Genomic DNA, 26,746 nt, shown 5'->3' with positions numbered 1-26,746 from the left:
TACATTTTTAATAATTGCACCTACTACTCTCATCATTGAACCTATATTCTATTAGTATTAATTAACCAACAAAGAGAACTATCCTAAAAATATTGGTCACAATTTTTTTTTTTAATTTGAAGAATTAGGTTTACTACACCAAAGGCATGAATTTGCAGTTATTTATATTGTGAAGATTTACATCATAAACTAAACTGAAAGTGGGAAAGGTGAGAATTAATTCATCTCTACTTTAAGCTTTCAGTTCAGTTGCTCTGCTGCTGCTGCTGCTAAGTTGCTTCAGTCGTGTCCAACTCTGCGCCACCCCATAGACAGCAGCCACTGGGCTCCCCCGTCCCTGAGATTCTCCAGGCAAGAACATGGGAGTGGGTTGCCATTTCCTTCTCCAATGCATGAAAGTGAAAAGTGAAAGTGAAGTCACTCAGTCGTGTCCAACTCTTAGTGACCCCATGGACTGCAGCCTACCAGGCTCCTTCATCCATGAGATTTGCCAGGCAAGAGTCCTGGAGTGGGGTGCCATTGCCTTCTCTGTTCAGTCGCTCAGTCATATCCAACCAACTCTTTGTGACCCCATGAACTGCAGCACGCCAGGCCTCTCTGTCCATCACCAACTCCCAGAGTTCACCCAAACCCATGTCCATCAAGTCGGTGATGCCATCCAACCATCTTATCCTCTGTCGTCCCCTTCTCCTCCTGCCCTCAATCTTTCCCAGCTTAAATGAGATTAAATGAAATTTTCTGCTGAGTTTCTGCATTGTCACCAGATTCAAGTTTTACCTTAAAAATTCAATAGCAATGGGCAAATTCCTAGACCATAGACCCCTGGTGAAAAATCAGCAACATAAGAGCATTCCTAAGGTTTTCCAAAGAATTAGCTGGACAAAGATCCCAAGGTAACTTCTGAGATCTGCCAATGACCTCCACAGTCAGCCGTCTTAATGAAACACACTAAATTTTCTGGAAATGTACTGTGGGAACTCTAATATTATGATTAACAGAACCACAAAGTGTTTATCTAATGTAACCGCAGATATGCCAAGAGGGCCCTGATATCCCATAATGTCCCCTTTCCAAATTGGCAGATACCTGAAAGATGACAATCACACTATGTGTGTGGAAACAACAAAACTAAACTTTAAAAGTATTTGTTTAATTGGAATGTTTAACAAGTTTGAATTGGTAGTGCTCTTGCTGTTGCTGAGTTGCTAAGTTCTACCTGAGTCTCTTGCAACCCCATAGACTGTAGCCCAGCAGGCTTCTCTGTCCATGGGATTATTCCAGGCAAGAATACTGGAGTGGGTTGCCATTTCTTTCTCTAGGGGATCTTCCCCACCCAGAGATGGAAACAGCATCTCTTGCGTTGGTAGGCAGATTCTTTACTACTGAGCCACAAGGGAAACCTTAGTGTTTTACTACGTTTAAAATACATTTGAAACAAATGCTTCTTAAAAATATTTATTTTAAATAAATATTTCTAGTTTTGAGAAAACCAATTATGAAATTTCAAGATTAAAAAGAATCATAAAAGAATTTGAAAGGAAAAAAACAGCTTTCTAAAGCAAAATGTCAGATTTGTCTAGCCACTATTACCTAAAAATTAAGCCATACATAATCATGATAGACAAAAGACTGGTGTAGCAAGAAAGATTAGACAAAGAAGAAAACACATAGGAGTTTTACAAGATTATTCATTATTGATAAAAGTTAAAGACCCAGGGCTCCTAAACACGTAAGTAGTAAAGGAAAAAAAAAGGGTCACTAATGTGAAAATGTTGCACAAACAGATAAATGGCAACTCTGGGAAGAGAAAATAATGTCATTTTCCCCCCCTGAACTATGAAGTACAGTGACTATTCAAACAAAGCTAAATCAATTACCACTGCCATAAAATGGCACTTTTTGTCTTTATATTTGTTAATATTAAAATCTTTTTCTGGATTGAGAACAGGGAATTAAGCTGCAGAAATTATAACCTTTGGTAAAATAATGTTTGTAGTCTGAGATTCTATAACAAAAAAATGCATTTTTCTGTTTCTTTTAGCTAGAAGATGGCCTTGTGGTATTTTTGGAACAAAGAAGTCTATGTTGTACTCACTATTTATGTTGTTAGAATGCAAAAGATCAAGCCACTGGAGGATTCTGTATTATGTATAGTTTATCATTCTCTTCTCTTCGTCTCTTTAATAACGGTTTCCTAGTTACAACTTAACGGGATTCAATAAACTTGGTATTTTTAGCACATCTACTATACAGAAGGAACTATACTAAGCTACACTGAGGAATTCATAAAAATCATTCAAAGACATAATAACAATGCCCAAACTACCAGAAAAATTGTGTGTGTGCTCAGTCATGTCAGACTCTTTTGGACCCCATGGACTACAGTCCACCAGGCTCCTCTGTCCATGGAATTCTCCAGGCAAGAATACTGGAGTGGATAGCCATTTCCTACTCCAGGGTATCTTGCCAATCCAGGGATCAAAAGCGTGTCTCTTACATTTCCTGCACTGACAGGCAGATTCTAAATCAGACGTGTGAAGAAGCAAAAAAAATTAAGAGTTCAAAAGGAAAATAGTACTCAACAGAAACAGAAAGGACCTAGATGTTGGAATTAGCAGAGAAAGAATCTGAAACAGCTACTGCAGGCAATATTTGAGAAATCATGAACATAATGGATGTGCATAGATAGGGAGTTCAGCAGGAAATGAAAACTATTTTAAAAGATTTAATAAACAATAAGGTCCTACTGTATAGTATAGGAAACTTAAAACCTATAATGGAAACGAATATGAAAAAGAATTTATATGTATATAAAAATATATATATCACTTTGCTCTACACCAGAAACTAATACAACATTGTAAATTACCTATAATTCAATTAAAAAAAAAAAAAAACAACTTCAGTGAAACTTTTAGAGCTAGAAGTACAATATATGAAATGAAACATTCCCTGGGTGAGTTTAACAGTAGATTGGAAACTACAGAAAAAAAGGAACTAATAAACTTGGAGACCAATTAATAGAAAATACATTGGAAACAAACCAAAACAAGAGCCACAGTAAAATGTAGGATGATATTAAGGAATAAAATATAGATGTGACTTAAAAACTGTAAAAGAAATTTTCCAGAAAAATGTAAAGAGAATGCTGCTGTTCTTGTTCAGTTGCTAACTTGTGTCTGACCCTTTGAAAGCCCATGGACTGCAGCAAGCCAGACTTCCCTGTCTTTCACTACGTCTCAGAGTTTGCTCCGATTCCTGTTCATTATGTTGGTGATGTTATCTAACCACCTCATACTCTGTCGCCTCTTTTCCTTTTGCCTTCAGTCTTTCCCAGCATTAGGGTCTTTTCCAACAGGTTGGCTCATCACATCAGATGGCCAAAGTACTGGAGCTTCAGCATTAGCATCAGTCCTTCCAATGAATATTCAGGGTTGATTTCCTTTAGGACTGACTGGTTTGATCTCCTTGCTCTCCAAGAAACTCTCAAGAGTCTTTTGCAGCACCGCAATTTGAAGGCATCAATTCTTCAGTGCTCAGCCTTCTTTATGGTTCATCTCTCACATCCATTGGGCTTCCTTGTGGCTCAGACAGTAAAGAATCTGCCTGCAATGCAGGAGACCTGGGTTTGATCCCTGGGTTGGGAAGATTCCCTGGACGAGGGCATGGCAATCCACTTCAGTATTCTTGCCTGGAGAATCCCCGTGAACAGAGGAGCCTGGCAGGCTACAGTCCATGGGGTCACAAACAGTCAAACACTACTGAGCGACTAAGCACAGCACAGCTCACATCCATCATGACTACTGGAAAAACCATAGTTTTGACTATACAGACCTTTGTAAGCGTAGTGATGCCTCTGCTTTTTAACATGCTGTCTAGATTTATCATAGCTTTATCATAGCTATCCTTCCAAGGAGCAAGTGTCTTTTAATTTCATGGATGCAGTCACTGTCCGCAGTGATTTTGGAGCCCAAGAAAATAGTTTGCCACTGCTTCCACTGTTTCTCTTCTATTTGCCATGAAGTGATGGGACTGGATGCCATGATCTTAGTTTTCTAAATGCTGAGCTTTGAAGCCAGCTTTTTTTCACTCTCCTCTGTCACTGTTAAGAGGCTCTTTAGTTCCTCTTTACTTCCTGCCATTAGAGTGGTATCATCTGCGTATCTGAGTCATTGATATTTCTCTCAGCAATCTTGATTCCACCTTGTGATTCATCCAGCCTGGCATTTTGCATGATGGACTCTGCATGTAAGTTAAATAAGCAGGGTGACAATAAACAGCCTTGATGTACTCCTTTCCCAACTCTGAACCAGTCAGTTGTCCCATGTAAGGTTCTAACTGTTGCCTCTTGACCTGCATACAGGTTTCTCAGGAGACAGGTAAGATGATCTGGCATTCCCATCTCTTTAAGAATTTTCCACAGTTTGTTGTGATCCATGTAGTCAATGGCTTTAGCATAGTCAATTAAGCAGTAGCAGATTTTTTTAAAAATTCCCTTGCTTTCTCTATGATCCAACAAATGTTGGCAATTTGATCTCTGGTTCCTCTGCCTTTTCTAAATCCAGATCTCTGGATCCTCTGCTTTTTCTAAAGAGAACTGGGCAGGTAAAATTTTGAAGAACTGATTGTTAAAAAAAATCTCAGCAAGCTCCAAGCAGAATTAATATAGATAAAATCACATCTAGTTACATCCTGAACCTATCATACTATATAATATACTGAAAATCAAAGATAAGGAGAAAAAATATTCAAAGCAGCAGAGAAAAATGACTCCCTGTATCCAGAGGAAGAAAGATAAAAATGATGGCTGACATTTCATCAGAAACATTAAAGATCAGAAGAGAATAGGATTATATCTTCAAAGTGGTAAAAGAAAAATAAACTGTCAAGTAAAAGTTCTGTATCCAGCAAAATTATCCTTCAAGAATGAGAATGAAATACAGATATTTTTAAATAAACAAAAGCTGAGAGAAGTCGCTGCTACCAGACATTCAATGCAAAAAAAGAAAAGAAAAACAGAATGAATTTCTTTAGGCTGAAAGGAAATGGTAACAGAAATCTTTATGAAAGAATAAAAAGTGCTAGAAATGGTAAATGTGTGGGCATATACTACCTTATTTCTTATTTAATTTTTTAGAAGACAGCTGTTTAAAGGAAAACTAAAACAAAATTTAAAACATCTTATGGCGTTTATAACACATGTAACAGTAAAATATATGATTACACAAAGAATAGTGGTTGGTAGACATATGGTATTCTTATTTCAGTAAGAGTGATACTTTGGATAGTAAAGTAACTCAAGATAAACTGTGCACTTAAGTTAAAGATACCTATTGTAATCCTTAAAAGTCACAATTAACAAAGCATTTTAAAAGGGAGATTAGAACTTTCTTGAAGGATGAGGGTAACATCTCAGTTTATGGAAGTCCCACAACCTAGAACAGGGCCTAACAGGTGCTGAATTCTGAATAAATTTAAATTAAGTAACAAATATAAGTTCAGTTTTGTTCAGTCAGTCAGTCATGCCTGACTCTTTGTGACCCCATGGACTGCAGCATGCCAGGCTTCCCTGTCCATCACCATCTCCCAGAGCTTGCTCAAACTCGTGTCCATCGAGTCAGTGATGCCATCCAACCATCTCATCCTCTGTAATCCCCTTCTCCTCCTGCCTTCAATCTTTCCCAGGATCAAGGTCTTTTCCAATGAGTCAGTTCTTTGAAGCAGGTGGCCAAAGTATTGGAGTTTCAGCTTCAGCATCAGCCCTTCCAATGAATATTCAGGACTGATTTCCTTTAGGATGGACTGGTTGGATCTCCTTGCAATTCAAGGGACTCTCAAGAGTTATCTCCAACACCACAGTTCAGAAGCATCAATTCTTCAGTGTTCAGCTTTCTTTAACTCTCACATCCATACATGATTACTAGAAAAACCATAGCTTTGACTAGATGGAACAGACCTTTGTCAGCAAAGTAATGTCTTTGTGTTTTAGTATGCTGTCTAGGTTGGTCATAGCTTTTCTTCCAAGAAGTAAGCGTCTTTTTAATATCATGGCTGCAGTCACCATCTGGAGTGATTTTGGAGCCCCCCTCTCCCCCGCCAAAAAATAAAGTCTCTCACTGTTTCCATTGTTTCTCCATCTATTTGCCACGAAGTGATGGGACCGGATGCCATGATCTTAGTTTTCTGAATGTTGAGTTTTAAGCCAGCTTTTCCACTCTCCTCTTCCACTTTCAACAAGAAGCTCTTTCAGTTCAGTTCAGTTCAGTTCAGTTGCTTAGTCGTGTCTGACTCTTTGCAACCCCATGAATCGCAGCATGCCAGGTCCCCCTGTCCATCACCAACTCCCGGAGTTCACTCAGACTCACGTCCATTGAGTCAGTGATGCCATCCAGCCCTCTCATCCTCTGTCGTCCCCTTCTCCTCCTGCCCCCAATCCCTCCCAGCATCAGAGTCTTTTCCAATTCTTCACTTTTTGCCATAAGGGTAATGTCATCTGCATATCTCAGGTTATTGATATTTCTCCTGGCCATCTTGATTCCATCTTGTGATTCATCCAGCCCGGCAGTTTGCATGATGGACTCTGCATATAAGTTAAATAAGCAGAGTGACAATATACAGCCTTGACGTACTCCTTTTCCTATTTGGAACCAGTATGTTGTTCCACATCCAGTTCTAACTATTGCTTCTTGACCTACATACACATTTCTCAGGTGGCAGGTAAGGTAGTCTGATTTTCCCATCTCTTTAAGAATTTTCCACAGTTTGTTTTGATCCACACAATCAAAGGCTTTGGCAGAGTCAATAAAGCAGTAGATGTTTTTCTAGAACTCTCTTGCTTTTTTAAGAGTAAGAGTATATATAAACATATGAATAAAAAAAGTAACAGGATAGGCAGTGATAAGCACCATAAAAGAGGGAACAATAAAGTATCATCAGAGTTCAGAGGTGACAAAGACTATATTATATAGAAAGCAGAAAAAATCATTGTAATTTTACACTTAAGGAAAAACACAGGTATTATACGTTCTCTGTTGTTACACACACACACATAGATACACTGTGCTATCCTTTTTGTTCCCCAAGCTAGAACATTGTTACTCTGTGGAGAGGTTTCTTCTAGCTGTGGAGGAGGTGAATCTAGAATCGCCACTCCATCAACACTTCCTCTATCCCCATTAGCAGTCACTCCCCATTTCGTTATTTTCCTGTCCTGGTAACTACTACTCTTCTTTCTGTCTCTACAGCTGTGAATATTCTGAATGTTTCATATAAATGGAATCAAACAGTATGTGGCCTTGGATTTGAAAGGAAGTGGGTGTGGCTACAAAGGACCCATGAGGGATCTGGTTGTGATAAGGATGTATCGTGTCTTGATGGTGTCAGTGTCAGTATACTGGTTGTGACTATGTATTACAGTTTTGCAAAGTGCTATCTTTAGAGGTAACTTGGTAAAGGGTACATGGCATATTATTATCATCCTATTTCTATGTTACTTCTTAGAACTGAATGTGATTCTACAGTTGTAAAACTTGTGCTAAAAAAGACTTAATCTTCAGGGATTTGTAGCAAGGTTCCTTGAGCTCGCAGACTAAGCAAAGTCTCCTTGTCCTGAGCTGTGGTAATATCTTGTACTTCTGTTTCATGTCATTCATCGTGATCAAAATTTGAAAATTATTTCTGTTGTCATGGCTTTAACATCTGTCACTCTTATTAGATAATCTCAAGTTCCTTGAGAACAAAGACAACATCTGTCTAGCTTGCGGCCATAAGCCTAACCTAGTACCTGACCCATAGGGCATCACTAATAACTATTTGTTGAATGAATCCTGGCACATCTTAGAAATCATCTAGATATTACAATTTGTCTTTTTTGGATAGGCAATCAGTTATTTGAACGTGTAAATAGTCCAGTTGGACCAGAACTATCGGAACTTACTTTTTCAGACCTCTAGACCGAAGTACTCTCTGTAAAAGTTATAATGTTCTAGCCAAATACACAAAAAAAGACAGTATGTGTAACAACAGAGAAATGACTTTGACTTTTAAATGCTCACACTTAACAATTCCTCAGAAACTATTTACACATCAGTCTTGTGAATAAATGACATGTGGCAAGTCCTAATTAAGAAACATCTAATGTAAGACCTTAAAAGGCAGAAGACCGTGACCCTTAGCCAAGCTAATAAAAAGAAAAAAGAAAAGCATGCTCTGATAAATTAAATCAGAAAAAAAGGTGATTATAAATTTCCTTCTCTTTTCATCTATTTCTCCTCTAGATGTGAAATGAACCTTATCTCTCTTATTTAGTGCACCAAAGTTGATGAGTTATCTTTATAAAAACTTCTAATTCCAATCCTATTTCCAATTCTGGGGTCTGGGTCTTCTGTGTTCCACCCTGTTCCTCAGAAAGGAGCTCAATACCTCATTCTGTCCAAGAGCACAGAGATAGATTGGGTCTTGACAGAAACACGTGAGAAACCCCGCAAGGACAGTCATTTCCTGCACTCAGGAAGTACTTCTGCTAAGCCTGTCCTTTGCTCTCCTTCACAGCATACGGGTTTCCCCAGGGCAAAGCCTTACTTGCCAGCAGGGAAACGCTGCTCTGGTCTGCTGTTTGCTGGATGCCCGTCCTAACCCTTCCGAGAAAGGCTTCCTTCTCCCAGTGGCTAAAGTTAGAAGTTCTAAAGGGGACTCTGGGCCTCTGGAGCCACCCTCTCTATTCCCCGGGGTCTCCTTCAACACAAGCTCCCAATGCAACAGGCAGTGGTAATGAGGTGGAAGAAGATGCGTTAGCAAATATCACAAGCCATCCCCAGCCCAAGATATCCCATTAGTGGTCTGTACAACATTTCCAATCCACACCCCTCACCCTTCTCTGAAATCAGGACACTGTGTGTGCAAAACAGGCAACAGCAGCTTGGCAGTGACCAGGAAGGCATCTCCCCAGTTCTTTCCACTTACAGTTTGTTATCCTTTTGAATGGCAACAGGTTTTTTTTTTCTTCCCTGTACTACTTACAAAACAATAAAGAAAAATTATTATAGAAAACTTTGTAATCAAAAGTTTTCCACAGGATACACAATTCAAAACCACAATTTTTTTTCCCCACTGTGCAACAGCTCTGTGCAATTGGCAGTTACTTAAGACAGCTTTCAAAGAAAATATGTTTGCAGTTCAAAGATAAGTAAGTTTTTAGTAAACTGTCAAAAGGACTTTTTTCTTCTTTGCTGCTGGTGGAAAAATCCAAAAGAAAGAGTAAGTAAGAGGAGAAGGCTTCTCTCTGAATTATACTACACCTGAAGACCTAGATTGCCAGAAATTCATTAATAACGAGAATAATCAGGGCAAGCGGCCATTCCTCACCATCCCACCCTTGTCCTGAGTTAGGTTTTGCCATCAAAATAATGAGAATAAAATGATAAAATTATCATATGTGATTAATTATTAAACGGCTTTCTTATAATTTTCAATCTCATACAAGCTTTACATTAAAAATCTACGTTAATTCAAAGTATGCAATTAAAAATAGGGAAGATGCCATTTCAACAAGGCCTCCTTTTGCATCAATTCTAACTGAAAAGTGCCCTAATGGCAATATCAGGCAACAAAGAACAAAACCAAGAAGCCAGTCTGGAACCCATAGGACACCCGATAGTGGAGCAAGCTCAAGGGCTAAAGCAGCACTAGCGTCCATGAGAAAGCTTTCCAGCTGGTGCACCCATGCAGCTCTGGTTTGTGTGAAGGACACTGCACTGTGGGTTGCTCACATATGCCATCCTTTCAAGGCTGTATTTTGCCTGTTGCCCAACATAATTTTTGTGAAGAACTAACAATTCAGTGCCACATTTAAGGACCTACAGAAGGGATTACCAATGTCAAAGCTGTAAGTCCATAAGGAAAGGATCAAACCTTTGCAGAAACTGTAAAGAGGAAATTTAATGACAAATAAAATTACAAAATGATAATTCTACAAATGAAAAACAAATTATTCACCTTTAAAGCACAAGATGGTGCAAAGACATGAAGACTCCAACCTAAAGTGAAAGAAGAGGCAGATCCAGCATTTCTTTTTCATTTTGGAAATGGAGTGGGGGAATAGGGGCTAACATTACAGAACCTGAAGCTGCACCATTTAGGAAATTTCACAAAAACACTTTTTTTTTTTTCTGTAGGAAAACAGACTCCCAGCTCCTTCTACTCCCCCTTAGTTAGCTAACAGCACGGGAACCTCCTCAGCATTATTTCATGGTGAGCAGATGGTAGTCTGAAATTTCTTTGATAAAAACAATCTACTGGCAGGGGTTGGAGAGAGGTCAGCGGAACCCAGATTAACAATTGATCAGCTCTAATGAACCGTCATAGCAATAAACTCAGAGCCCGTACACAGACAGACCTGCTATTCCAGGAAAAGCAATGGGGCCGACATCCAAGCTGTTAACAGACTTGCATGTAACAGCATCAATGTTTCAGAGCTTCAAAACCTTCATCTAAGCAGACATACATTCTTGGGTGCACATCTATTTTCTCAAAGTCTTCTCTCTTCCACTTTTCCACAAAAGCGCATGTGATTTACTCTGACCTGGAGAACATTCCGTCATGGTCCAGATACTGAATGACACTCTGTAATATTGACAGATTATTTCAACATCTACTCTGTGCTCAAACCACAGCTGTAGCCTCTGATATTCGTCTTGTACTTATACGGAACAGATGACAATGGGAGAGGAAAAGCTGAGCCCATCATCTTTGTTCCCAAGAGAACAAAAACTAAAAGAACCCAGAGACCTATTCTCTCAGTCTCTATACTTTCGGAGAGAGACGCTCATGTTGCATCCATGTTTCCATCGCCACGTTTGACAAGAGATTCAGTATGCTGCCCAGAATTCTATTGTAAGGGTTCAATCATAGGAAGGAAGTCAGAGCACTCTTAGAAAATCACAACTGCTTCAAAAGCACAAAAAAAAAGAGAGAGAGAGAGAGCTCTTGTTAAACTAAACCACAGAACATTTTCCTCTCCTGAAGGAAAAACAATTCTATAAATCAATTAAATCATTCCTTCACTCACCCAATTACTTTTTGAAGACAACTGATCTCAAAATAAAATTGACTAAATCAGTCATAAACACCTGATTTTCCAAGAGTCCTGAGTTCCAATAATCTTTTTCAATCTCTTACAAACTTACTTCTTCCTCTGGGACCAATGAATCCAAATGCTCAACCTAGAAAAACTCAAGAGTAAGGACATTCTCTTGCATAAGCACCATACAGGGGTCAAAAATGAAGAAATTCAAAATTGAGACAACATTAATGTCTAAAGCACAGTCCATATTCAAATCTTTGTTTCTGGTTCCAGATCTTATTTAGGATCATGTGTGTTTGCATTCAGTTGTCACGTATCTTTATTGTCCTTTAATGTTCCTCAAGCAAAATTTTGATGATATTTTATCATAGTTAGATTCAGGTTATCAATTTGAGACAAGAAGTCTACACAAGCAATATTTTATTTTTCCTGGCTATCACATCTGAAGGCACTCTGTCTCTTTGTGCTGTTACTGATATTAACTTTGATTACCTGTTTAAGATGGTGTCTGCCAGGATTATCCATAATAAAGCTATTTTCCCTTTTTAATTATTAATAATAAGCAATTTGTGGACAAATACTTTGAGATTATCAATGTCCTGTTCTTCATCAAACTTTTACCTGCCAATTTTAGCATCCATTGAAGATTCTTGCCTGAAGCAACTACTAACATAATTTTATAATGCCATCATTTTTTCTGTATTCAGTAGTTGACAATGTACTTACTATAAGGGGCTTCCCAGGTGGCTCAGTGGTAAAAAAATCCACCTGCCAATGCAGGGTTGGGAAGATCCCCTGGAGGAGGAAATGGCAACCAAATCCAGTATTTTTGCCAGGTTAATGTTCTGAACAGAAAAGCCTGGCAGGCTATAGTTTATGGGGTCCCAAAGAGTCAGACTGGAGAAGGCAATGGCACCCCATTCCAGTACTCTTGCCTGGAAAATCCCATGGACGGAGGAGCCTGGTGGGCTGCAGTCCATGGGGTCGCTGAGGGTCGGACACGACTGAGCGACTTCACTTTCACTTTTCACTTTTATGCACTGGAGAAGGCAATGGCAACCCACTCCAGTGTTCTTGCCTGGAGAATCCCAGGGACGGGGGAGCCTGGTGGGCTGCCGTCTATGGGGTCGCACAGAGTCGGACACGACTGAAGTGACTCAGCAGCAGCAAAGAGTCAGACATGATTTAAGTGACGGTGCATGAGCACAACTGTATTCTAAGACAGGGGTCTCCAACCCCCAGGCCATGCATCAGTACTGGTCCATGGCCTGTTAGGAACCAGGCTGCACAGCAAGAGGTGAGCAACAGACAAGCAAGTGAAGCTTCATCAGTATTGATAATGATCCCCATTGCTCACACTGTCTCCTGAACTCTGCCTCCTGTCAGATCAGCAGCAGCATTAGCTTCTCACAGAAGCATGAACTCTAAATGCAATGCACTTAAATCACACCGAAACCATCCTTCCACCTCCCATCCGTGGAAAAATGATCTTCTATTAAACCAGTCCCTAGTGCCAAAAAGGTTGGGGACCACAGCTAAAAGAGCTTTCCCTTTTCTGTTATTTATGTATTTGTCTATTTACCCATCTGTTTGTTTATTTGCGCTTCCCAGGTGGCGCTAGTGGTAAAGAATCCGCCTGCCAAAGCAGGAGACACAAGAGATGTAGGTTTGATCCCTGTGTAGGGAAGATCCCCTGGAGAAGGAAATGGCAACCCACTCCAGTATTCCTGCCTGGTAAATCCCACGGACAGAGGAGCGTGGTGGGCTACCATCCATGGGGCTGCAGAAAGTCAGACACTACTGAGCAACTGAGCATGTGGATTGTTTTTTATTTATTATCAGCTTGAACTCACAGATTCTCATCAAATTAAGTTGATTTGAGTTGACTTTCTGTCAATTACAACCAGAATATTGCTGAAAAATCTTCTGGAACTCCCAAGGAGAGATAGAGAGTTTCCTTGGCAAGGCACTGAAAAGGTCCATACAATTGTCACACTTGCAAAGGTGCTTCCTAATGCTTTCATTAAATCCCTTCCAGTCCACTCTAGGAAGTTCAAATCCTTGAAGAAGAGGCACACTTCAGACAAATGTAGCCAACAAATGCCCCCTGGTTCTTCTTGGAGCCACCAAGCAGGTAAGGCTATAGGAAGACAAGGTGCTTCTTGCTATTTTCAGCTGACTCTGCCCTGTGTAACTTTGCTCAAAGAGCAGGGCTGTCTGCCCCATTCCTCTCCAGGTGTTACCGACAATCCCCAAGGCTTTTCCCACCTCTTCCTGGAGCCTCTGATGCTTAACTGCATTCTTGGTTCTATTTGCTTCATACATTCAGTGTTATGACTCAAAATGACTGTTTCCTCTCCAGACCCATTCTTCAAGCTTTTCCACCAAAAGTCTCAGAAACTCTGAACCAAATCAACTACAGCAACAGTTAGGTTCAGTCAACGGTGGGTTACAGCGAGAAATCAGAAGACTAGAGACAGTTATTGGAGGTATTCTTTCCCCCAAATTCCACTCTTATCATCTCACCATTTCTCTACCAAGTACCCTTTCCATACAGCTACCATCCCTGGGTTCTAGAAACCACTCCCTCCCCTTGCTCCTTCAGGACAGGTGTGTGGCTTGCCCCAAGAATATAACACCATTGCTTGTTGGTTTCTTTTTACCATGCATTTGCAAATATTCTCATTATTAAACTTGCCTCTATTACTCCATTTGAGTGGGCATTCTTTATCCACAAGGCAAAAATTATAGATGGAAGTGATGACAAGAAGGACACCCCAGGGACAGAGACACAGTTAAAAGTTATCTTTGGTATCAACATCTTTTTCTGTGCTTGAAGATTTATCTTTTCCATATGAATGAAAACATGGCAAAATAAACACTATTTCCTAATTGTGAGCACATGGCACTAAAAGAAGTATGTATGTTCTAGCAAAGCACAGCCTTAAGGAGTTAAGATTCACTCCTGTTTTGCCAGCAGTGAGGAAAAGTCACAAACTCAAAATGACAATACAGATAAAATTTCCTTCTGGAATGACCCAAAGGAACCTCAAAGTATTATTCAATTCACTCCTTGCCTTTTACTATGTTTTCTATATACATGGCAGCATCGAAATCCTTCCCAACCAGATACATGTGTGCAATGATTAGATATGAGATTCAGTATAAGAAACTTATTAAGCAGATGTTCAAATCCAGGTCTGTGAATGATGTAATTTTAAAATATAATTAACAGTAAATTCAAGGTTAGATCCATATGTTCTTTCAGTCACTTAAAATGAAGTCATGGAAGAGGGATTTGGATATATTCTGCCATCTATCTTACCAATTTATCATTGAAAGCTCTGGCGATTACTGTCAGTTGACTGACTAACTCCCCCAGAATTAGGAGTTCACTGAAACCTCGTTACATGCGTGTAGTATGCATTATCACCTGTAATTTACACAGTGGAAAACGGTTGAGGATCATTGTCCTGTCTTGTTAAGAAATAGGTACATTTATTTCAACTCTGTACCATACTCTAAAAATCCTCCTCCCCAAACATCTGAACCCTGGTATTTCCAGTATACCTAGTGTTTCTCCGTTAGCAGCAAGCACAAAAAGCAGTTTAACTCAAACTCTAATCAGTTACCTGTAAGTCGGCATCAAACTCATGTTTCAGGTGCGCCTCTTCTGCAGCCTCCACAAGACGCTGGAAAGACAGAAAGCAACCCAGAGTCAAAAGTGTGACCTGGACCCCACCTCAACATCGTGAAAACACTGACATTTCTCCACTGCCCCAAATGCCAGGTCATATCATGGCATGGAAACTGTGACCTGCTGCCCATGCTCCCACGAAGCTGAAAATAACATCAATGTCGAAGTCCAGTTTCTGCTTTCATCACCCAATCATATATGTGCATAAATGCACACATGTTCTGTATCCCTTTCATAAAAATTCAAAGACACTGGCTCTTCAGGCCAGATAAGGACTCTGAAACCTACCTAGAAAAGTATATTCCTTAAGCATAGAAAGCCCACGGTCAAGATTTATTGAATTGAACAGAGTCCAACTCTAAGTGGGCTTTCTTCCCCAGTGGTATGGAAATGGTATTTATTTTAATTCCCTCAATCATTTAAGGTCAACTCTTTCTGCACCCAGCTCTGGTGCATAATTATCAGGTAACATTTATTTGAAGTTAATGGTACATCAATGCCATCTTGACAATCTGCATCCCAATAAGAAAATCACTAAAATTAAATCAATAACTAACAACTATAAATGCACAACTGTTGTTACTCTTCTTTGCCAATGAAATTAAGCCAATACATATTGTTATGAAACAATTTTTATAAAATTCCATTTAATGCCAATCATTTACTCTTTAATTTAAAGTTACCAACAATAAGTTATTTCTACCCATGAAAATGTAAGCTACAGGATATTGCAGAAAACTCCTTTAGTGAAATAATATTTCATTGAAATTTTATTGAATTTAAAGAAAAACTTCAGATCCAGGTAAAAATTAAACCATTTATATTTTTCCCACAGTTATTCTTGTAGCCTATGCTGTCTTTAGCTTGCTTTTTGGACATATTATAGAACTGAGTTTAACAGGCCATGTTTCAAAAATTATGACATTAGATTAATCTCTAAATGATCACAAATCGACAGAAAAATGTTCCATGAATAATTATTAAATTGGACATGGGAATACAGAGGCTGAAATATATTTGGGTAAGTTGGGCACCAGTAGAAGCCCTAAAGCCCTCTCTCTCCAGAGGACATTTAAAGAAAGTGACAGGTCAGCCAGAGATAATGCTGCACACAGAATGGAAACTGGGAAGCGTGGCCAATCTGGTTTCCCACACTCTCTTCAGATAGTTGGGAAGAAGCTTCTCCTTCTCTGCTCAGTCAAAGAACAGATCCCAGGAAAATATTACAGGGCCAGAGCCAGAAGATCCAGTGCCAATTCTAGGGAAGGTACCTACCCTACCATTGGGAAATCTGGGCAAGCCCTTCCCCACTCTAATTCTTGGGATGGTTTCCTCATCCCAAACATCTGAAAAGACAATCCCAGATCAGTGGTTCTCAAAGCGGAGCCCCTCACCAGCAGCATCTAACCAGAGAACCTGTTAGAAACTCACATTTTCAAGTCCCATCCCAGTCCTACAGAATCAGAAGCTCTGGAGCTGAGCCCAGCAAACTTTTTTTTTTTTTTTTAACATCTATTATTTTTATTTATTTGGCTGCACCAGTAAGTGGGCATGTGGAATTTAGTTCCCCAACCAGGGATAGAACCTGGTCCCCATGTGTTGGGAAGCATAGAGTCTTAGCCACTGGACCAACAGGGAAATTATCCTAGCAATTTGTTTTAACAAGCTCTCTGGATGGTTAAGAAGCTGTTAAAGTTTGAGAGCCACTGACTACAAATAGCACTCATCCCAGATCCCCTTGTAATGAGCGTCACCAACCTTCTAAGGTTTCCCCAACCTCATTTATATTTTTAAAAATCTGTGTGTGTCTATATACATATACATATAGATGTCTTTTCACTATAAGACATAAAATACTTTATAGGAGAGAGGCATAAAGTAAAGATGATGAGAAATGGAGGAAAAGAAAGAGACACAATCTACATAGACTGGACACACTGGCCCAACTTTCAATGGGCCTTGGTCTTTTGGGAAACATCCTGGTCAATGAAGCTTATTAACATCCTGTGATGATTTGACACAATTTGCAAATGTATCAATGTAGACTCTGAAAGATAAATGACTGACAGTGATTTAAGAAATCTGTGTTTGTGTGAGCTTATTTTTTTAATCATCGTAACAGATTTAGAATGTATATGCATGTACCATGAAATCATTTACAAACTGTTATAAGGTATGTGTAATAAATATTACACATTTTTAAACACTTACACATCAAAAAAGCCATTCATTTTGACTGTGTATTTACAGTCATAGAAGTTGTTTTCTCATGGTGTCTAAGTACTTTGAGAACCCAGAAAAGAAACTGCAATGAAATGGACAAATGATCAAAAAATAAAAACAAAATAAAATTTCTTAATGAATGAGACAGATAATATTGAAAAAAGCAAAGAATTGGAAACCCAAAAAACAATAAAGCAGTATAGGACCAACAAATAAGAAACAGGCAACTTGAGGTTATCATGAAACAACATAGCATAAAACGCATTTCATATAATGTTTTGTTTACATTTATATTTATGTATATCTCATACATGCCATCAGAGAAGGCAATGGCACCCCACTCCAGTATTCTTGCCTGGAAAATCCCATGGGTGGAGGAGCCTGGTAGGCTGCAGTCCATGGGGTCGCTAGGAGTTAGACACGACTGAGCGACTTCACTTTCACTTTTCACTTTATGCACTGGAGAAGGAAATGGCAACCCACTCCACTGTTCTTGCCTGGAGAACCCCAGGGACAGAGGAGCCTGGTGGGCTGCCGTCTATGGAGTCGCACAGAGTTGGACACGACTGAAGCGACTTAGCAGCAGCATACATGCCATAAACAAATTTGTGTATAGAGCTTCCCTGGTGGCTCAGTGCTAAACAGTCCGCCTGCCAATGGAAGAGATATGGGTTTGATACCTGATCTGGGAAGATCTCACATGCCACAATGTAGCAACTAAGCCTATGTGCCACCACTATTGAGCCTGAGCTTTACAGCCCAGGATCCGCGACCACTGAGCCCACATGCCACAGCTACTGAAGCCTGCAAGCCCTGGAGCCCGTGCTCTGCAACAGAAGAAGCCACTGCAATGAGAAGCCTGAACAATGCAACTAGAGAGTAGCCTCTGCTCGCTGCAACCAGAGAAAAACCCACAGAGGAACAAAAACCCATTACAACCAAAAATAAAGTAATTAATTAAAATATCTTTTAAAAAATCTGTGTATGGCATAACATGAGATGTATTTCAACTACAAATACTGCAATACAAGCCACAGGGCACAAGAAAATAACACACTAGAAACAATTGTATAATACTGTACAAACCACTGACACCAGCCTGAACACTGTTCTTTGTGTGCAGCAGTTGAGTCCATGAGAATTTGAATCCTGCTGGCTGGTTTTTACATTCATTTTCAAGTTAAATCTGTGGCATGCCTTTTTTAAACTCAATTTATCTCACACATTTCTTGTTTCCATAAAGATATTTTCCCATCATGCTCACTACAGAGCTTTAGGAGAAATGATTCAGAAAAAGTTAGTTAACTGGCCACCACACATAATACTGTCTCATGTGAAGCATGAAAGTACTTTGGAATAGGGCTCTTGGAAAGGACATATCCTTCTTGTGATGGAGTTATCTCAGTCTGCACTCTGATGCCAACAGGAGACAAGCCTACATTACATGAGAGAATTCAGGGGAACCCCCGGCCTCTCCTGCACCAACAAGAATAGACTCAGTTGCTACACACAGTGATAATGACAAAAAGCACATCAAGAACCATGATCACCTTTTGGAAAGAACAAAACATTGTCAATCTTTCTCAAAACACTAGTATAAAGATAAATGAATTATAAGAAATGTTATTTAAGAAAGAAATCATGTGCCATAAATTTACCTAAAACAGAGCAGTCCTGGAGACAGTGTTCCCATTGTTAATAAAATAAAAATAAACTGAATCATCATTAACAAAATCAAAACCACTCAACTTCCAACTCTTGCTTACCAGCAGAAAATAATAGCCCAGAGTGTCCTTTTCTGAGCAAATATCCTTATCATCTAAGTCAAATTAAGTATGTTTTTAAAATAATTTTGATTATTACTTGCAGGCAAGGAAAATCAATTTAAATGTGCTAATATTTCAGTTATTGTATAAGGAACTGCCACTGAGCCTGAGGAGAACTGTTACTCTATCATATCTATTAGAAAGGCAGTGTTCTTTTAATAATAAGTTAATTTTCTCTTGTATGAATTCCTCTTTTGGCTTTGCAGATGGGACTACAGAATTGTGTTTTTTTAATTAAAACTACACACTGGAAATAAAAATGGTTTTGAAGACTGGTATTCAAAATTGAGATCTGAGAAAGCAGCAGTTTTGTCCATAGGTACACCTTCCCCCTTAATAACCAAGCATTTCCTTACTAAATAAAAATGATAACAATATAGCAGAATATACATCCTGGCCTTGAAACAAAGCACCTACAAGCTAAAAACTTGCAATTCATCAACTGATACATACTACACTGACTTTTAAGATTTCTAAATAATTCTTCCTTTTTAGTGGAATAAACACAGAAGTTAACTTTATATATATAAAATGCTAGAAGCCATGGACCATAGATAGTATTTATAGCTCTGGTGAAGGCAAAACTGCCAAGGGGAACAGCAGGGGTATTAAGGCATTTCATTTAAAACCACATCTTATTTCTTGCTACAATGACTCCACATATATCATGCAACAATACAGAATGCACAGTCTCCCCTCTCCTCCCCTGAAAACACTGAAATCAAGGCTAGCGTTAAAGACATTGGAGATGTCACACTCTCTGTCATGGTCCAGAAGGGGGAAAATAGGACACCAAGTCAAAGTAAAAATTGGATCAGAAGAAGAAAATGATTTTTTGTTCTACTTGTATTTCATTTTTTGGTTCCAGATCTTTTTGGCTTAAAAGGAGAAAAGATGGAAAGAAATACGCAGTGAAGAGTGGGGAAAGTAATGGAAAATACAATTCCACAACCAAAGTAACTTATTACTGGAACCCTACTGATTCTATCAGGTGAACAAATTGTGCACAAGTGAAAAAAGTTTTTAATAAATATCCCTAAAATTGGAGCAGGGACAATTATGGCCAAAAAGCCTTTAAACAGAAACATAAAAACCATATGTAGGACTTCCCTGGTGGTACAGTGAATAAGACTCTGCCTGCCAATACAGAGGACACAGACTTGATTCCTGGTCCAGGAAGGTTCCACATCCCGAGGAGCAACTAAGCCCACGAACCACAGCTATTGAGCCTGTCCTCTAGCGCCCCTGAGCTGCAGCTACTGAGCCCATGTGCCACACTACTGACAACCATGCACCTAGAGCCTGTGCTCCGCAACAAGAGAAGCCGCCGCAACAGGAAGCCCACGTACCGACTGGAGAAAGTCTGAGGGCAGCAACGAGGATCTAGTGCGACCAAAAATAAATAAGTCAATAGGTTTTTTTAAAAAACACATGAAAAGCAAAGAAAAATGATACTTTTATTTCTCATATTAAAGACAAAAAGCTTTGGCTTGTAAATTCTATGATCATGGGATACAGGAATTTTAACAAAAATTTCAAACTATTTAATATGTCTAGTGATTTCACTTTGTGTTTTACAAAGACATTTAATGCTTGTATTGGGTTTTTATTGCCCTTTTTCTCTGAAATGAGTACAAAATTCTTTCTCAAATAATGCTTAAATTCAACTGAAGGGATGCTAAGGAAGATCTGTGGTCATTTAACATAGCGCTAGTTATTAAATTGTCTTTAATACCAGAAAAAAGATCACGTGACTCTTCCTTCAAATCAACAAGAGCTAAACTTGCAGAAAAGCAGCTAAATGGGGCAATCAAAGAGAAGCAACAATCGCTGTCACAACCACACCCAGCGTGATATGGTCTATCTTTTCCCGACACAAACGATCATCAGCTTTTGTTTTAGGGACTGCCAATGAGTGTGATGGAGTAAAAGTTACATGCTGTGCCAATCAGTATGTACAGAAGGTGATCATTATCCTAGTACCATGTTACGATCATGTCTTAAACTTGACATACTGACCACCTGAAGAGATAAGGACAGAGGAAACCCAGGTTCTCTCTACAGTCACAGATTTCAAACTCAACTGGTCCTAGAAATAAAAATGAAAAATCTCTATTCTCATTAAATGCCATCAGTTCATCAAAAGATCTGTCCAGAAATCTGGACAAAATGTGACTGATTTGTCCCAGGATTAATTCTAAACACTCCATCCTTGTATGAAGAGTCAGAAACCAACAATTTAAGAACTGTCATGTTGGGGGGAAGAGTAAGATATTTAAATTTACATTTTCACTCCATCTGTTGTTAATCTCTTCTCTTCTCCAATCTGGATATAGTTTTTATCACTCTGTAACAGTATAGATTAGGGCTCCCCAAGAGACTTAGTGGTTAAAGACTTCACCTGCCAATGCAGAAGACTCAGGAGATGTGGGTTCAATCCCTGGGTTGAGAAGATACATGGGAGAAGGAAACAGCAACCCAATCCAGTATTCTTGCCTGGAGAATCACAGGGACAGAGGAGCCTGGCAGGCTATAGTCTGTAAGGTCACAGAGTTGGACACGACTAAGCGCACAGGCAACAGTGTAGATTAATCTTTGACGCTTTTGTAGCTAGAGTAATTGAAGGACTTGTATCACCAGTGAGCCATGGAACATCATGAGGTGGTTTACAGAGGGTGGAAGACATGCATAAAGAAAACAGCTATTTCCCTATAAAGAACTAAATGAAAAATCATAGTAACAATAAGCCACAAAGCTTCCCCCAAAAAATTACATTTAAGTTGAGCTCTAAAGGAAAGTGGGACGTTGCTAAAAGAGCGTTCAGCCCAAAGAAACATGGCAAACAAAGTTTTGGAGGCAAGAATAATTTTGGGACTTTGTTCTAGAAACAGCTGGATATCAGAGACCTATGCAGAGACCACATTAATGGCTGGATTACCATCAGGTAGTGAATCAGGGCAAAAGGAATAACCTGGAGAGATGGACACCAACTAGACAAGAAATCCAAGACGTCTTTCCCTCCTACTCTGAAACACTGAAGCTGAAGTTAGAGTCACATCTGAGTCTAATAATATTCAGTAATCCTTATTGATACGAATGTTTTTGCTTTTCAACTCAATAGAAAAAGCACATATAAATCACCAGCTATCAAGATGATCGTTCCTTTAGAGAAAAACAACTTTTAAGGAGCCTTCATTATTTCTTTGTTCCTGTACAAGAAATAAGCTTTGTTGCACACGAATGAACATTTTGTATAAAATGACCTTCTGCTTGAAAGCTGCAAAGATTGCTTCTGCTTTAAAAACAGCAAACATTTCAAAGTAGATTATAAAAGCTAATCTATAAAGTTTCCAGAGAAAGCAGGTAACAGAACAATAGAGTAAACACATCGTGTGTATGTGGGGAGAGTTTTCTTTCCTTCCTCCACCCCATCTCTTCCTGTCTCCTTCAGATTGCATAAGGCTACACCAACCTTTTACAAGACAAAATAAGCCTAGAGTTTACATCAGAAGACTGGATCACAATCAATAACAAATTATCTTTGTTTCCACAGGAGATACCTGTTATCAATTTGAGGCTGATTCGATTAATAACTGTTATCAACATGAGTGGCCAATTTCCAAACCAAAGCTATCTCATTTTACACCTAAGGCTGCATTTGCCAAAATGTAACATTTGCAAAACTATTGAACATGGCAACAGCCAAACTGCTCAAAAGGCTACCCAAGGGCCAAAGCAGCTGGGAGGAGACAGAAAAAAAAGACAGTCTTACATTTCAGCCCCAGCAAGTTTTTCCAAATGATCCAGCATTTTAGAATGTGGTCTTCTATGTAGGTATCCTCCTGGCAGTGGTTTATAGAGTTGGATTATCAAAATCAAGGCTATTTAACCATGAACCTTGCAAAGTTCCCTCTGAATCCTTCAGTTTTAAGATAACTGAACTCTTCCCTTCATGGGCAATGGAACTGTCATTAACTTCCTGAGAGGGTATAAGTCCAGTGTGAAAAGAGCTATGATATTAAGTCGGTTTAAGGATAAACATATCCCACAATGGAAATTACCTATCACTGAGGCCTCTGACCATGTTGAACAAAATTTTGTTCCAGCCCTTAATTACATCTTTCCAGGGCTGACTCAGAGGTTTTGACCAGAATCCACAATGGCAGAGCATTGAGGATACTGTCCAACTAGGTAAGGAAGATGGGAGCATCTGCCTAAGAAAAGAAAGATAAGATAAGGTGCAGCCAAGTTAAGAAGGTGATAGTCCTGGAGAGAATGTCTACGGTACAGAGAGTTTCCAATTCTGGCTGTAACAACAAGTTCCCATAACTTCTGTTCAATTTAGTTTAACAAGTATTTGTTGAGAACCTATTAATCAGAACAGCAACAAGAACTGAGTGGGACACTAAGAAGGAGATGACTTAATCATGGCTCTAAGCTTTTGGCCTTTTAAACATTACAGCTCAATAGAATTAAAACAGTCTCAGAGCCCAAGGACAAAGGTTTGAATATAGATCTTTCCACTCAGTAGCTACTTGACTCTGAGAAAACCTTAACTTCTTTGAGTCTTGGTTTTCTTACCCTGTGAACTGAAATAATACCATTTTTAGTCTGTATTTCCATGTGTGAATTTGATGAGCATGTACATGCAAAACATTTCCTGAAGAATTCCACACAAATGTAATTAAGCTATCATGGTAATGGGGCAGGGGAGGAGACAAAATTTTCAAGCATAACACAGTTTGACTGAACAAGAAAAGACCAGAGTCTATGATTCCCATGGTTGGCTCCCATGTGGGGAGAACTTGGAACAGCAACACAAGTTCACAGTTACATGGAGGTTATGTGAAAGTTAATTCTGCTGCCAAGAAAAGGACTCCAAAATCTGTGTTCTCAAACACAAGGCTGTGCGCCTGCTCCTTAAGGACTGGCTTTCAGAATCCACCAGGCTTTTTTTAGCTTCAACAGCAAAATCTGTGATCAGTCGGGTGAAAATGGAATGAGGCAAGGGCCTTTATAAAGTTTTGACTGATGTCCTCAAAATGGCACAAACACAGAAATTAAGCTGTTTGCCAAAGCAAGCTCCTTTGATGGATGGTACCAGTGCGACACAGAACAGGACAGCGACTATGGCAGGCAGCTCCCCACCCCTGGGCCCTAACTATAATCAGAGAAGGAAAATTCCCTTTACCCTTGAAAACAGAGAAATACTGAACAATTTCTGTGTCTAATAGATTTTACCTACTCAGATGGATTTTTATGTAAATATGATGCAGGGGAAACGCTATTTCAATTCTGTTTCTATTCTCTCCTTGTATCCACCCATCCAGATGTTTACCAGGCAACTTCAGTTTGAAAGGGAACATATTATGTTGGTCCAAGAGTAGGCTCCGGGGTCAGACAACCTGACTTGAATCCTAGCTTGAGCTACTTCATTAGAGTACTCTGGGCAAAAGCTCTTGGTACCTAATGAACGTCCATTAATGTCAGCTCTTATTATTGTTGATGATGATAACAAGACAATGCTGATGATAATTAAGTAAATGAGAAGAATTACACTAAAAGCTGGGCCATGAGGATGACCAACACATTCACAGTTCAGCTCTGAGGAGAAGCAAGTATTTATAATTAGACAGTGTAGTGTGGGCTCTTACAGGAGGTCCCACAAGGAGATAACAGCAAATTATTTAGTTCCACATTTCCTATCCCAGGGCCAAACTGTTCTAACTACTTTAATCAATTAATCCAGTTAATCCTCACAGCCATCCTATAAAGGAAAGCACATAGCTTTATCCCAACTTTACACATGGTAGAACCACAGAGCAAAGAGGTTTAAGGTGTTATGACAACTCAAAGTAAGGAACTCAAAGTAAGATATCTCTGCCAGGGAATGGGGTACCAGTCTGGGGAAGGTTTCCTAAATGATGTGACAGTGAGTTTGAGTTAAAGGCTGAGTGGAAGTCAGCCAACTGGTTAAGAGAAGTGATGGGAGACTGAGCAGCAAAGGCTCCAAGGAAGAAGCCTCATGAGTCTGCAGTCTGTTGGTGGTTTGGGATGGGGAAGGCCAGTGGTATGGGGAGAAGGGTACAAAGAGGCAGGCAAGTGGGGTTCAAATGAGCAAGGGCAAGAAGCAAGGCCAAGGAACACTATGTTCTGTGCACTATAGTCAGGGTGAGGAGCAAAGAGGTCTGATTGGGCATAAAAGCAACATGATCAATTCTGAAACTGAAGTCATCTTTAAAGTAATCTGGTAGCAATGATTTAAAAAATAGATTAGACTCCTATATCTAGATGGATTTGAGGCAAACCAAGAAAGGAATGCAGGGTGAAGGAAGGTTTTAAGATGAAAATACGCTCACACTCTGTGAGCAGTAATAAGCAAGAAACAGTAATAAGAACCATCATGAAAAGCTCCCTGCAGGCCCAGGTCAGGGCAGTATTCAGATACTTCCTGAGGACCAGAAAGCCATCAGCAGGCCTCCAATTCAAAGAGCCTTAAACTTAGACTTCCTGCATTAATCTCCTAAAGAGAGCACAGGTATAGTCACAGAGAAACCATAGCACTGGAAGAAGATGCATCTCTTTCCTGGACCACACAGCCTATGGTGCATACAATTTTTCTTACTGTATCCTTTACTTCTTAAGAAAAATTCAATCACATTGTATAAGCACTCTCTGCTTTAAAAAAAAAAACAGTAATGTGTTAAATGCAAATATTTAAAATATATCCCAGTTCTCAACTCTGTTTTGTCATTAGGTCCGTATAGTCAAAGCTATGGTTTTTCCAGTAGTCATGTATGGATGTGAGAGTTGGACCATAAAGAAGCTGAGCGTCAAAGAATTGATGCCTTCAAATTGTGGTGCTGGAGAAAACTCTTGAGAGCTCCTTGGACTGCAAGGAGATCAAACGAGTCAATCTTAAAAGGAAATCAACCCTCAACATTCATTGGAAGGACTGATGCTGAAGCTTAAGCTCCATTACTTTGGCCACCTGATGAGAAGAGCTGACTCAGTGGAAAACACTCTGATGCTGGGAAAGATTGAGGGCAGGAGGAGAAAGGGGTGACAGAGGATGAGATGGTTGGATGGCATCACCGACTCAATGGACATGAGTTTGAGCAAACTCTGGGAGACAGTGAAAGACAGGGAAGCCTGGAGTGCTGCAGTCCAAGGGGTTGCAAAGAGTCAGACGTGACTGATCAACAACAACATTTCTTAACAGACTGGGAACCTTGAAAAATGAAAACGGCCTGGGTCCCTCTTGACTTTTGAAGGACCCTGAGTTAGCAGACCGAGTTGGCTTTTACTTTTCTAAGGTAAAGTCAACCACACATACATATGTGTGAAGCTGACTTAAAATGAAATCAAGAATAAATAGTGAAAAATAAGACCATTCCCGTGATCTTGGTCCCCAAACATTTTATGTAAGTCCCTTGCTTCAGTGTGCTCAGAAAAGGCCCTCCTCCAGCAAAAGAAATAAGATCCTGAAGCCAGCATTCTACTGGCTCTATTCAGGATCTAAATAAGATCCTGAACCCTGCCTGATACTTTCCCCAAAAATGACTGATTCAACTTAAGATACTGGGCAGCAAGGGGAGCAATCCTGGAGGCAGGATCCTGTCTGTATATGAGCCATACAAAAGCTAAATATGAGCTTTTAAGTCCACTGGAAGCTGAGTAAACCATGGGGCTGGTTCTGAATGAAGTGTGTGTGCCTTCAACTCATCTTCTGTTCTCTTTCCCTTCTAATTCTTATATGCCCCTTTTGTATTCAAGGAATGACATTTTCACTGTTTGGAATCAGGCTTGCCATTTTAAAATTCCAAGGATGAGGAGCCAGCTTAAAGGATAAGCTGGCTTTCCCTTTTTTAATGCCCAGGTAATGAACTGAAATTACATAGAAGATTTGAATTTTATAGA

At 39.5% G+C, this 26,746-nt stretch overlaps 1 protein-coding gene across 3 annotated transcripts in view; it reads right to left on the bottom strand.

Annotated features, from left to right (window-relative positions):
• Nucleotides 1-26,746, bottom strand: part of CACNA2D3 (calcium voltage-gated channel auxiliary subunit alpha2delta 3) — a 903,947-nt gene that overhangs the window by 608,966 nt on the left and 268,235 nt on the right. For all 3 annotated transcript variants that reach the window (XM_027522771.1, XM_027522769.1, XM_027522770.1), the window contains exon 4: nt 14,713-14,772. In XM_027522771.1, coding sequence (XP_027378572.1) covers nt 14,713-14,772 — 60 coding nt within the window. The remainder of the gene's footprint in view (nt 1-14,712; nt 14,773-26,746) is intronic.

Source organism: Bos indicus x Bos taurus, chromosome 22 (genome assembly GCF_003369695.1).
Source record: "Bos indicus x Bos taurus breed Angus x Brahman F1 hybrid chromosome 22, Bos_hybrid_MaternalHap_v2.0, whole genome shotgun sequence".
Classification (NCBI taxonomy): Eukaryota; Metazoa; Chordata; class Mammalia; order Artiodactyla; family Bovidae; genus Bos; species Bos indicus x Bos taurus.
The sequence above is the reverse complement of the archived record's forward strand: the minus strand, read 5'-3'. Positions and strand labels throughout refer to the sequence as shown.